The 13,469-nt window shown below is 40.1% G+C and overlaps 1 protein-coding gene across 11 annotated transcripts in view; it reads left to right on the top strand.

Annotated features, from left to right (window-relative positions):
- MBNL3 (muscleblind like splicing regulator 3) overlaps positions 1 to 13,469 on the top strand; it is a 111,274-nt gene that overhangs the window by 58,538 nt on the left and 39,267 nt on the right. Inside the window, exon 1 of one of the 11 annotated variants that reach the window (XM_053201701.1) lies at positions 12,247 to 12,619. The exons of 9 other annotated variants lie outside the window; for them this stretch is intronic. Coding sequence is in view for 1 of the 2 variants with exons in the window: in XM_027054271.2 (XP_026910072.1) it covers positions 12,692 to 12,718 (27 nt within the window). In the remaining variant the exon portion in view is untranslated. Of the gene's footprint in view, positions 1 to 12,246; positions 12,719 to 13,469 lie in introns of those variants that run through there. One more of the 11 variants, XM_027054271.2, reaches the window with a different exon arrangement.

The raw sequence follows: 13,469 nt of genomic DNA, 5'->3' as shown, positions 1-13,469 counted from the left end.
GTGTGAAGCCGGCCAGGCTGAAGCTAGAGCTTGTGTTGGCAGAGGAGTAGCCTTAAAAGTCAGTGAGGAGTTTGAACTTGATTTTGTAGCTCTGAGGGATCTGACAGATTTTAAGTAGAGAAGTGACATCATCTGCCTCTGTGAGATGAATTGGTAGAGCACGAGAGACTGGTAAGTGGTGGGGGTGGGGGGGGTGGGATGGAGAGCGTCTTAGAAAGCTGGTGAAGTTTTGAAGATATGAAATGGTAAGAATCTGGAAGTTGTGGCAGCAGGAAGAGAAGGCCAGTGATGGAGTTGAGGCGTTGCTGAAGTCAACATGGTTAATTAGGAGGGGGTTGACATTCTACTCCAGCTACCGCCATTGTGTTCACTTGAATAATTGGTTTCATTGATTTTGTTTTAAATGTTTATTTATTTTGAGAGAGAGAGAGAGTTTGTGCAATTGGGGGAGGGGCAGGGACAGAGAGGGTGTAAGAGAATCCCAAGCAGACCCCGTGCTGTTAGCGCAGAGCCCAACGCGGGGCTCAAACTCACGCACCATGAGATCATGACCTGAGCTGAGATCGAGAGTCGGATGCTTAACGGACTGAGCCACCCGGGTGCCCCTGATTTCATTGAATTTTCAGTGAAGATCTGCTGTACATTTTTTGGTTTCACGCTAGATACCGTCTTGTTCACCACCGCATCTTTTGTGCATAGCACATGTATAGCACACATTGCAAGCTTGGAAAGTATTTGTTGAATGAAACGTAACCTTGTTGAATTGCTCTGAGAAAGGGAGAGTAAATATGGGCCCGCCTGCAAGGTGTCCTGTCACCTCTCCTTCTGCATCTGTACCTCCACCCCCCATTCAGTCTTTACTTAAACATGAATGAAAATTGTATACACCCATGTGCTGACTTTCTTCACTTAACCACATTTTAACCTAGATTTGATGGCTTACACATTGCTGATTTTTGAAATTTAATTTCATCCCTTAGCATTATAGAAATGTTCTTTGGCCAAACGCTGTTGGATGCTCTCCAAATGTTGCATTTTGAATGCTTTTACCCTATATATGGATTAAAAAAATTGCTGAGTGGCCACTGTTAGATATTATTGTACAGTAATTAGTGTGATAATCTAGTAATATTCAAGCATTATTTTTTTGCCTTAGAATGTTTGAAATAGAATTTGATACCAGATGGCTAGCTTGCAAACCAAAGTATTCTTGGAAGCATGATTAGTGCTAATAAGGTCATTCTGAGTCAAGTACAAGGTCATAATCTGCAGAAAAGGGTTTGGTGTAAAAGGCGACTGCCTAGTCCAATAAAAAAATATGTTTGAAGCTTAATTAATAACTTACTCTGAATGTACAGTGATATTTTAAAAGTCCAAAGAGTTTGAGCATAGAAAGGCAAAGAAAACTGCTCATAGAGAGAGCCCATGCATGGACATGTTTAAATCAACTTAACTAGAGCCCTCGATAGCTAAAACTTAGTCCAAGTAATCGGCTTTGAAAGGAAATGGGAAAATAGTAAGAAATGGGAAAACGATTTCAAGATGTGTTTTTAAAAAGGTTCTCTATGAATAAACTGAGGGTTGATGGGGGGGGTGGGAGGGAGGGGAGGGTGGGTGATGGGCATCGAGGAGGGCACCTGTTGGAATGAGCACCGGGTGTCGTATGGAAACCAATTTGACAATAAATTTCATATTAAAAAAAAGAAAAAAATAAAGTAAAAAGGTTCTCTAGGCTTATGAGCGATCTCTTGGAGTCTGTGTGTGTAGTCAGCCCAGTCTCTTACACCTCCTCCATCTTGCTCTCTGTTTCTGCATAGTGATATCTGTTTTTCAGAACAGAGACTGCTGTGGGTGCAATCATCAGCAATCAGGATATTCAGGTTTGGGCACCTATTTCCAAGCACAGGAAAGGTGCCTGGAATATTTTAGAAAAATGTTTCAACAACGAAGGAAACTTTAATAATTTTAAGCGTTTAGCAGCATTCACCTGGTGTCATTAATATTTTGCAGTAACGTCCGTAATTGTGACTTGCATATGTTAATGGACATCTGACAGCTAAAACAAAGCTAACACTCATTTCTCCTCAGTTCTCAAGACCTCGCTCTAGTGGCACGTGACCTGTACTCCATGTTTGAGGTATTAGTGACAAAACATCATGTGACATTTACTCCATCTTTGAAGTATTAGTCCTAAAACATATTTAATCATATTTCCCTTGTTTCTCCCCAAATTTCCTATTCTCCCACCAGAGAAACACATGAGAAAAAATGACATTGCTTCCCAGAGACTGTAGAGAAGATAAGAGAAAGAAGGAAGGAAGGAAGGAAGGAAGGAAGGAAGGAAGGAAACTCAGAGACACCTATTGAGAAAGGCTTTTCATTCTGAAATATTTCAGCTCAATAATACTGTATTTGAAACAAAATCAGACTGAAGGTATAATGAATAAAATAGTATACTAATGAAAAGGGGTAATACCGGAAGTGAGACGCCCCAGAGAGCATTATTTGTGCTATTTATCACACACTTTCCATGATAAACTCCTTGGCTTTCCTTGAAGCAAAAATGAAGAGCTGTGATTAACTGCAGCTCAGAGAAGTCTCATTCTCCCGACCAGACTTGCTCCTCCTTCTCAGTAGCACCACTAACTACTCAGTGCACGTTACTCACCTTTGATTTCTACCCCATGGCTTTTCTTTGATTTCTACTGCCATTATGTCAAGTGCCAGGGCCCCTCATGCCTCTGCAATCCCAGGAGGGACAAGATTTGTAAACTCCTTGTGGGCAGGATCCATGTCTTGTTCTTCTGTGTGCCTTCCATGGTACCCAGCAATCTTTGTAGAGAGGTGCTTATTAACCAGTATACTTTATTTCATCAGGCAGTGAGACCAACGCAGTTCAATCCATTTTCCTATTTACTGTGGTTGCCAGAAAGCTCAGAGCTACATTTAGGGCCCAGCTGAAGCAACTAACCTGAGTCTAGAGTTTTGAAGTTTTTCATATCATCCTTCCTATCATCCCACCTTCCCCATTACATGGTATCATGCTTACTCTTTAGGGTTGTGATAATGATCTTATTGGAAATGTGTCTTTCTTGTGAGTTACTTCCAAGTCTTTGGGGAAGGATGTAGTTGCATAAGTAGTGAGAACACAAGGGAGCAAGAAGAGGGGCTAATTTTATGTCCAAATTTATGATTTGCAGCTCATTAAGCTATCTGGTTTTCATTTCGATGTGTTCATGCATTCTGGTCATTCTGGTATTGGAAACTGGAGGCCTCGGTTGGAAATAGGCTTCCAGCAATACTCAGAAGTAAACCAAGTGCTGCTGAGAGTACTCATCATACAGAAAAGGGAAAGTAACAAGTACTTGAACTTCTTTAGACGGGTGTTTATTTTCTTCCAGTGAAAAGGAGGGAAAGTGTTGTATGAGATGTACTGTTTCCTTACCGAAACACTGCACGTACAACTGATGAGCTTTGTATTCGGTACTTGCTTTGAGGTTTGGGAGTCTATCAGTACTTCGGCTTTTGATTATCCATGCTGAAATGCCATGGTTAGCGTTGGGTAGTTTGCTTATTTTGATGTGAAAAGTATTTCCCTCCTTTGGGCTTTCTTTTTCCAGATGTCTTTTGGAGGGGGGCGGTGAGGAGCAGGGGTAATGTTTCCAAATGAGTGTGCTTTCTGCAGTGAGTCAAGGTACTTCTTTCTTGGAGAGCTGAGAAGAATTTACTAGAAAACTCTTTGTCGCTTACATTTGGGTACCTAGCAAACATTTAGAAAGACACTCTGGGGAGGCTTGTAGAGCAAATGCAAGCAACATGTAACACACAGCTCTTACATACTCACCTTTAGAACTAATAGCACTACTTTGTAAACAGAAAACGAATGTTTTCTAAGAGTAATAGAATACGATTTCAAAAGCCCAATCTTTTTACTCCATGACTCAGACTGGCCTTCTTTTTGTTTATTTTATTTTATTTCTAAGTAATCTTTACACCCAATGTGAGGCTCAAACAACCCTGCCTGAGATCAAGAGTCACACAGTCTACCAACTGAGCCATAGTGACTTTTTTAATACCTCAAAAGCTCTGTTGTAGGTGTTGCTAGCTGCCACAAGTGGACTTTGTTGTATATGCAGCAAGTATGGGGGACTTGCTTATATATATAAAAAGGACATATATTGTAAGGGCAAGAAAGTTTTCCCCTTCTTCCCTTCTAGGTTCTTTGGCTGGAGTAAGAATGAGTTGATATGAGACAGATTAACACGAGAAAAACAAAGTTTAATAACGTGTGTTCCTCCTGTATACATGGGAGAGACCCAGGAAAACTGAGTAACTCCCTGAAGTGGCCTTAAGTACCATGTTTACCTAACGACCAAAGGAGACGTGGCAGTGGGGAGATGACCAAGAAAATCACAATAAGCATGCTCATCCTCCTCTTCTGGGTACAGCCAGGAGGACACCCTCACAGGTAGTGCAAATGTCAGTGTCCCGTACAAAAGGGCGACTTCTACCCAGTTTTCAGAGCTTCACCTGTGTCTGCTGTTTCTTAAAAATAAGCAGCTTAAAATAATCAATACGCTGGGGTGCCTGGGTGGCTCAGTCAGTTGAGCATCCGACTCTTGATTTTAGCTCAGATCATGATCCCAGGAGTGTGGGATCGAGCCCTGAGTCAGGCTCCATGCTAAGTGCGGAGCCTGATGAACATTCTCTCTCTCCCTCTGCCCCTCTCCCTGGCTCACACACACACTCTCTCTCTCTCCCCCCGTCTAAAAACTAATAATAATAATCATTTTCATCAATATGCCAAAGAGGCATGGCAAAATCTGCTCCCCTTCAATATGTGCCTCTATATATGCCTCTATATAATGTACATCATATATTTACTAGTTCTTTACAATAGAAATATATATATATATATCACATATTCAAACATGTTTCACATTTATATGAGTCAGTCTTGGCTTCTAAGAGGTCGGTTTATTGAGAAGCAAAATAAGAAAACTGAAAAATTAGCTCAAACATGTATAAACAGTTTTGTAACAATGTTCAATTTTATTATTTACTAATTTATGTAAATAATATTCAAAATCCCGTTGGTCAATTACTCGCTAGTATTTTAGGTACCCTTTACCATCTTCTCTTGTAATCTATTATTTGTTTTGCTTTATCCTCCTAACTTACCGGGAAAAAATGACTTGCCTGATTTCTTTTGATCATTTTAACATACGTTATAAATAAAATATAACAGCAGTTGTGGCGATGTCAAAAATTAACAAGTGCCAACCAAAAAGTGCGATCCCCCCCATTTTTTGTACAATAGAAATTACTTTGAGCGTTTTATTCATTAAGATTCTAAAGTGAATTTGTGTTCTGTGAGATCTTAAAGTAAGAAGCCTGTGATGGTAGGAAAGCCTCTCTTGACTAGATAAACTGGTCTCCCAAGTAGGCACTGGCTTATGGCCAGTCGAAAAGGGAGCAATAAGTTTTCTTGTTTCAGTTATTTACAAGCATAAAATTAAAGCCTGAATTTTTTCTTTTTCCTCTGGTCTTTCACCTGCCATACCCTTGAGCACTGAGCGTGGGAGTAGCAACTGTTTCACAATGTCCCGTTCTGAGAAGACAACCGTCCTTGGATTTTTAACATTGTGTATAAATTCCGGCAGCAGGCACATGAAAACTTCTATGACTCACATAATCAAGGATTACTCATACAGTAATGCCATACCTTTTGTGCAGAAGTGGAATGGTAAAGCATAGTTTTTAAGCTATTGTTTTGTTTTGTTTGTTTTTAAGAGAGAGAGAGAGAGAGAGAGAGAGAGAGAGAGAGAGAGTCTCAAGCAGGCTTCACGCTCAGCATGGAGGTCAAAGTGGGGATTTGTCCCACAACTCTGGATTCACGATCTGAGCCAAAATCAGTTGAGTTAGATGCTCAACCAACTGAGCCACCCAGGTGCCCCTGTAATATTTTTCATACATAATTCACAGTAACAATTTTCGTTCTGTTGTAAAGAATAAAGAAAAATCACTCATTTTTTTTTTACACTTTGTACTGATTTTATTTCCAAAGCATATGAAATTTCATTTTCTTCCTTTATTCTCTCAGAGTACCTATGAGGTATACAAGGGCAGGAATTATTCCTAGCCAAACTGATTACCATAACTGGAAAATAATTTAGCCATGATCTAATGATAAGTAGAATCCAGGGCATTTAAATCCCAGGTTAGAACACTTTCTGATAAAATACTGCTTTCATCTTAAAATTTAGATTTATTACTGCCTTGTCCAGGAACAGATGCATGCAAAGTCAAATGTATGAATAGCCTGTGACCTGATTCCAGATAGCTGATTCATTTCAACACTGGATTTGTTACCCTTATTATTTACCCTATCATACTGTCTTTAAAAATATAAGTACACTTTTGGAGTCTGCATGCTCCATTGTTTTTTGTCTCTTATTATGAGATCCAGGTTCCCTAGTTTCACCAGCAAATACCTGTAATGCTTTGTGTTTTAAATTTTTTTTTTGATGTTTATTTTTGAGAGAGAGACAGTGCAAAGGGGGGAGGGGCAGAGAGAGAGGGAGACAGAATCTGAAGCAGGCCCCAGGCTCTGAGCTGTCAGCACAGAGCCCGATGCAATGCTCGAACCCACAGACCAGGGGATCATGACCTGAGCCGAAATCAAGAGTCGGACGCTTAACACACTGAGCCACCCAGGTGCCCCCATTCCCCACTCATTTGAATCAAATCGCCACTAAAACCGAGCTTTGGGTGGTGCAGACTTTTGTGAGGTGGTGTGGGTAGTGTATGTATGTAAATGTAAATCATTTGCCTGTGCTTTTGGTGGAATGAAATGCTTCCGAAGAACACTTTGGTACTACTTTGTGATAAGGTTGATCTTTTGTCATTGTGTCGACATTTTCTCTGCTCTGTGATAGTGTGCAACCTACAGCACTCAGACTTTTGTGGTCTGAGTCAACCTGCTTCTAAATAGCACTACTGTGCTTATCAAAGATTCTTCTTTTAAGGTGGTGAGAATAGTCACAAAATGCACCTGAGCAACTCTTTCGCTTAGCCCAGTTCCATCCATTCTGTGTCCTTAGGCTTTTGCTGGACCGTCGCTTTGCTCAGGCTGTGGTCATTTGTGCATAAGCTCCCTTAACCCAACTCCTGATGATGTGACACTGCTTCCCCCAAACCAACTGGCAAAAATCCTATTGGGCAAACCTTTACCAAAAAATCAGTGCTAAGAGAGGACGTGTTTGTACTAATTGCTCTGCTTTGTTAAGGAGGGAAGACTTAATAATGCATATAAAGCACTTTGGACGGTGCCCAGCACACGGCAAACACACAATGAAGTTAGCCATGATTATTCAGGTGAACATGGTGTAAAAAAAAACCTTTGGACACTCAGTTACCTTATCTTATTCATTTCTAAGTTACTCAAGATCCCTAGGTACTGAACAAAACATCCCACTGCCATACATTTATCTATTAAATCAGTTCTGGACGTGCCTCACAGCCAGTTGATGTGCAATCTTTGTTGAAATCTTAAAGGGAAAATAGTGGCCCGGACAGCAGAAATATTTGAACTAGCTCATTCCTCAGCTTAACACATGCCGAAGGACCGCAAGGCAATACTGTACTGGTTAAGTATGCGAGCTCCAGACCCAGAGCACCTCGGTTCAAATCCTAGGTCGGCTACATTTGTGCTGTCACTTTGTGCCTGTTTCTTCACCTCGCTGTGCCTCAGTTCCTCGGTTAAACACTGACCCAGGGTTATTGTGCAGATTAAATACCCTTTGAACAGTGTCTGGCACATGGTAAATACACGGTAAAGTCAGCTGTTGCTCAGGAGGACGTGGTGTGAAAAATGTTCTGTAAATCCCTCCAGTGGATGTGTCATTATGACTACTTTCAAGGTATATAAAGTCAATGTAGGGATATCTGGGTGGCTCAGTCAGTTAAGCGTCTGACTTTGGCTCAGGTCATGATCTCGTGGTTCGTGAGTTCAAGCCCCGCCTTGGGCTCTATGCTCACAGCTCAGAGCTTGGAGCCTGCTTCGGATTCTGTGTCTCCTTCTCCTTTCTCTCTGCCCTTCCCCCACTGGTGCTGTCTGGCTGTCAAAAACAAACGTTAAAAAAATTTGTTTAATATTAAAAGAAAATAAAGTCGATGTAAAACCTGAAACAAAATAAAGCCAATTACACGCTCCAGTTTTGTTTAGTGGAAAAACAAATGTAAAGGATTGGCAGACTGATGTTTTATACTACCTACTTTATTTCACTGCATCACTTTCTGAAATATTTTTCTAGAATGGAATTTGATTTACCTTGTAAGAGAGACACATAAACTGAAGTTCTATTATTTTTTTTTCAGAAAGACATGTTTTCTGAAGTTTTCTAATTTTATTCTGATTTTCGGGGAAGACACAATGAAGCTAGAGTAGATTTGTTTTATTTTTCCAGTAATTGAAAGGCGCTGGCTAGACTCTCACCAGGATTCTAGAAACCTTTTTCTGCTTCATATAGAGGGTACAGGCTTACAAGTATACTATTCCCCACCACCTCCCACCCCCGAGGAACTCGTGGTCCAGCTGCTTAAATTGACTTGGAGAGTACAATTAATAGATTGCAAAACTAATTACCTTTTGCTGTGCTTTGCTTTGCTTTATTTTTGTCCTTGTTTTAGATTTGGGGATAGGCATTCTTCGGCAGACATCATATTTCAACCTCTCCTGAGCAAGCATTAGGAGACATTTACGGTTGAGGGATTGATTTATTTTAAAACATAAAACCTCCACTTATCATTTTATCTTCTTTAAACTAACCCTTGTTTGGTTCTTTAAATACTAGGAACAGTTTCTTCATCATCATCAAATATTAACTCCTCACTGAAAGCAGAAGGCGAGCTTAACAAGGTTGCTATAGTTACTAAGGTAGAGCGACTCAGTTTAAAACCTATATTTTTAAAAGCGTAATCTCAGTAGTTTCCTGTGGAACTTTCTCAATTCTGTTCACATCTCTGACACACATTTTAGAATGAAGCTTCCTATACTTGGTAGATATTCAGGCCACGCAGAATAGATCTTTATTTGGAAAAGAGAAAGCGTTTGTATCAATGAAATGCTTGTTTTTATGTCTGCAGAACAAAACCAAACAGGAAGTTAGCCTAATTTTCAGATACTTTAAAAAACAATAATAATCACTTGGTCAAAAATGCCACTCGATTTAGATACACAGTGTGCATTTAGAGTTTGGAGTTTTCTTGGGGGGTTTGTCTAAAATGCCTACAGTTTTAATAACAAGTTAGCACAGAGTTTTCATTAAGACTTTTGGCGATAAAAAATATATTACCATTAACAAAATGCAAGTTTAGTCCATGCCTCAAAGTGTTTGAATGGCAGTGCATATGCCACTAAGTAAGACTTCCTGCTTGGAAATTACATATTCAGTATTAGTCTGGCGTTTGGGTAGGTGTGTGAGGAAAACGCTTACTTCAAGTGGATACATTTGGCTCTATTTGGGGATTGAAATGCGGTCTCACATGTGTGAATTTAGCAAGATCCCATGAACAACCATTTTGATATCATGCTTTTAAATGTCTTCATTTGAAAAAGGACTTATGTTTAGCAAAAGAGGGACTGATTTTCATCTTTGTGCCTGTAATTTCAAAATCCAAAAGTAAATAACTATATGTGCCCTTTGCCTAACCTCTGGGTGGAGGGATCTGTCGCTGGCTGGAGAGATGTAATTATTTAATGTATTCTTAGCACCATACTGAGGCCCGCAAAGATAAATTGTTTAAATCTGAACAATAATCAGGGCCTTTCCCATTTTATACTCACCTTAGAAGTTTGCGACCTATTTGAAACTTTTCCTTCTTCGAAACTTTCGTTTTACTCAGGGTCAGGAAACTTAATTTTGCCAAGTGGAAACCCCAAGGTTTAAGTTTAGTACAAAACAAAGACCCTTAGTAATCAAGGGGATTGCCAAACACCTTCTTACTTCCCAAGTTTTAGTGCAGTTAAAACTCACTTGAGACCCTTAAGTTTAGGTCATGGAAAACCTAAGGTAACTGGCATGGTTCCAAGGGACAGAAGACACAGTATAGGGAGAGCCCGTTAGAGAAGTCTTGAAGCTGCCTGCCTGAAGCATTCAAGGAAAAGAAAGAAATCCAGGAAGATGGTCGTGGGGTGTTTCTTTGTAGCAATCGTAGGGAAAAATCGCCATCTTGTTAGCTTTTGAGAGATCCAGGATAGGCAAAAATGTTAAATGTCATTTCAACAGGACATCGAATTCTTTGTACTTCAACTATATTTTTCTATTTAGGGGAGAAATAGAAGTGGAAAAGTGTGAAGGAAAAACTAACTGGATCTGTCAAATGCCATGGGACTTGGTTTGAGCTCTGGTAGGAGGGAGTCAGTATGTTCATAAGTACAGTCTAATGAGACATGTATGGCAAAAGGTGTCTTATGAGAAAAAGAGCCATGGTTTCTGTGATGAACCATGCTGGGATCGCAGGTTTCTTTACGGGAGGACATATGAGAGAGAACCTTTTCTTTCTCTTTCTTTCTTTCTTTCTTTCTTTCTTTCTTTCTTTCTTTCTTTCTTTTTCTTTCTTTCTTTTTCTTTCTTTTCTTTCTTTCTTTTCTTTCTTTTTTCTTTCTTTTCTTTCTTTTCTTTCTTTTTTCTTTCTTTCTTTTCTCTTTTCTTCTTTTCTTTCTTTTTTCTTTCTTTTCTTTCTTTTTCCTTTTCTTTCTTCTTTCCTTTCTTTCTTTTTTCTTTCTTTTCTTTCTTTTTTCTTTCTTTCCCTACTACCACCAAGACAAGAGAGAACCTTTAATATGTGTGGTCTCCAAGAGAGGAATATAGTATACCACTCTTACAACAATTGAACCAGGGAACTCAGCTTCAGAGGCTCCCCTCTTGGAAATAGCAATCTGTGGTCCACACTCTGTCAGATGCTTTCCAGCTTTACTCTTTCCTGTTTCCCTAACCTGTTGGCCTATAACCATATAAACTTCCCCAGTGTGGTACAATTTCATTCTTTCTGACCTTAGGAATTCTGAATCTTTGATAATTCCAACAAAGGCATCTGCATACTTTTTTTTAATGTTGAAGACATATTTGCTTTTATTCTTTTAATTTTTCCATTCTTATTTCTGTTGCACTTATGGAATGTAAATGTTTTGGAATACACAGTGCAAATTAAAAGACAGTTTTGTTTCAAAACAGCTTGCTAATAAAGTTATAGGAAAAATATGAAAACACTTAATGAAGTTTATGAAATACTGGAATTTGGGGGTCAGAAATCAGTCAGATGAGCAGTCCCTTGCCAGGCTTTGCTCTGGGACTAGAACGCACATAAAACATGGCTTCTGCCCTCAGAGAGTTAAAAAAAAATTTTTTTTAAGTTTATTTGTTTTTGAGAGACAGAGGGCAGGGGAGGGGCAGAGAGAGGGAGACACAGAATTCAAAGCAGGCTCCAGGCTCTGAGCTGTCAGCGCAGAGCCTGACATGGGGCTCGAACCCACGAACTGTGAGATCATGTCCTAGAGTTGAAGTCAGACGCTCAACTGACTGAGCCACCCAGGCACCTTGCTCTTGGAGAGTTTATAGACTAGTGACTGATCCTTATACCAGAGATTGTTGCATTCTTACTAGGGATCACAGTATTCAAAGTGTGGTCCAAGGACTCTAGGGAGTCACTGAAACCCTTTCTGGAGTCTTAGAGACCAAAACTGTTTTCATGGTTATATTAAGACCTCATTTGCTAGTTTCACTTCCATTCTCTCAAGAGTGGAGTTTTCCAGGGAGGACATGATAAGTGATGTTGCAACAATTGGATGCAAAAACAGGCATGAGAGGAGTCTGCATTGCTAATGAATAAAAAATAAGTTCAGGACCATGTCTAGTAACTGATTCCTAAATGTTCCCAATTACCACTTTTGTAATATACATGCTCTTTGTAAGGTGGGGCCATTACGGATTGCCATTTTTCCTGACTATATTGTTGTGTTCATTAGAATTAACTATGCCCTTTTACCTCTCCCAGTCTTTTAATATGAGTAATCAAGGGTTGGCTGAAAAAAACCATCTATGCAAATAACGGCTATTCATGCCATTAGTTTGCATGCTTCGAATACGTATCTGCATAGATCTAATGTGTGCGTAGCGAAATGTGATGCTTAAGCCGTCATTTTCCCCAGCTTTAATGGATGACTTTTGCTTGAATTTGAGTATTCCACAGACAAGGCTGAAGACCAAAAAAAAAAAAGTTAACCCACTCTCGTCACCCCTCCCACACACAAATAAAACCTTACAAACATAAAAGCCTCATCTTCCTGTGATAATTTATATGTTCCAAAAATGTGTATAAATTCAGAATCGGGAGCTAAGTATGGTGGTCACTGACCATGCCCCTCTTCATCCTAACCTAAAGGAGGAGCCCCAGGCAGGCACAAAGTCATTTGAATATACTGTTGCGCCACGGTGGGTGGGAAAGTAGAGCGACTGACAGGTAAGGAGCTGTGTGAAGCTTTTGGTGGGAGGAGCCACAGATTAAAAAATTGCTTTCTCCAACAGCCAACTTCCTTAAATTCCTTGCAGCTGGTCAGGTAAGCTGGGACTGAGAGGGCCTCTGCTTTGCTTGGGGCAACTGAAGGCCCGGTAGAGCCTGGGCTGCTTCCATGGAGGGAAATCCTTATGTCCTTAAGGTAAAGGGGGTAAAATGGGTTTTTGGGGATTTGACTTTATTTAGCTCAACTCACCAGGGTAGAAGAATGGATAGGGGGAGGGTTGCCAGATAATATATTAAAGGGAGAGCATATTTATAGTAAAAAAAATTGTTCATTGTTTATCTGAAATTCAGATTCGATTGGGCGTTCTCTATTTCCATTTGATAAATCTGGCAACCCTTAATGGGGTTCTAGGCAGAAGCCCTAGCTGGGGAAGAGAGGGTGAAAGGAAGCCGCTGGGGTCCTCTTTGTCCTGGGGGTGTATCACTATGGTAGGTGACTACGTGGGGTGTCTAAAAAAGGGAGGGACAGCAACCCTAACAGCCCGAGATTTGGCCATGGGCCCAGACAGACCTCCCTTCATGTTGTTTCGTAACAAAGCCTATGTTGCATGACTTCGTATGTGTTTTGTTTCTTGGAGTAACAAATTCAACGTCATGATGTCTTCTTTCCTTTTTTCTGTATTTTAATGATATTTTACGTGGGCAGCCATCGAACTACTTCAAAGACAGCTTCCATGAATAGTTAGCATGAGAAATGCCTTCTGACTTCTGGTAATTTGGTACCAGTGTGCTTTCATTGTCTTTGGGATTTGATTTGATTCTGGCTTAGCTGTTTTGTAAACAGAGGGGGGTGCATTCTTGAGGAGCTTATTATTGAACAGATACTCCGTTAATGTTTTTCTAACGCAACTGACGGTATTTGATTAGACCAGGGCGGGAGACCGAGG

Source organism: Acinonyx jubatus, chromosome X (assembly GCF_027475565.1).
Source record: "Acinonyx jubatus isolate Ajub_Pintada_27869175 chromosome X, VMU_Ajub_asm_v1.0, whole genome shotgun sequence".
Taxonomy (NCBI): Eukaryota; Metazoa; Chordata; class Mammalia; order Carnivora; family Felidae; genus Acinonyx; species Acinonyx jubatus.
Note: the sequence above shows the minus strand (reverse complement) of the source record. Positions and strands in the feature narration are given on the sequence as shown.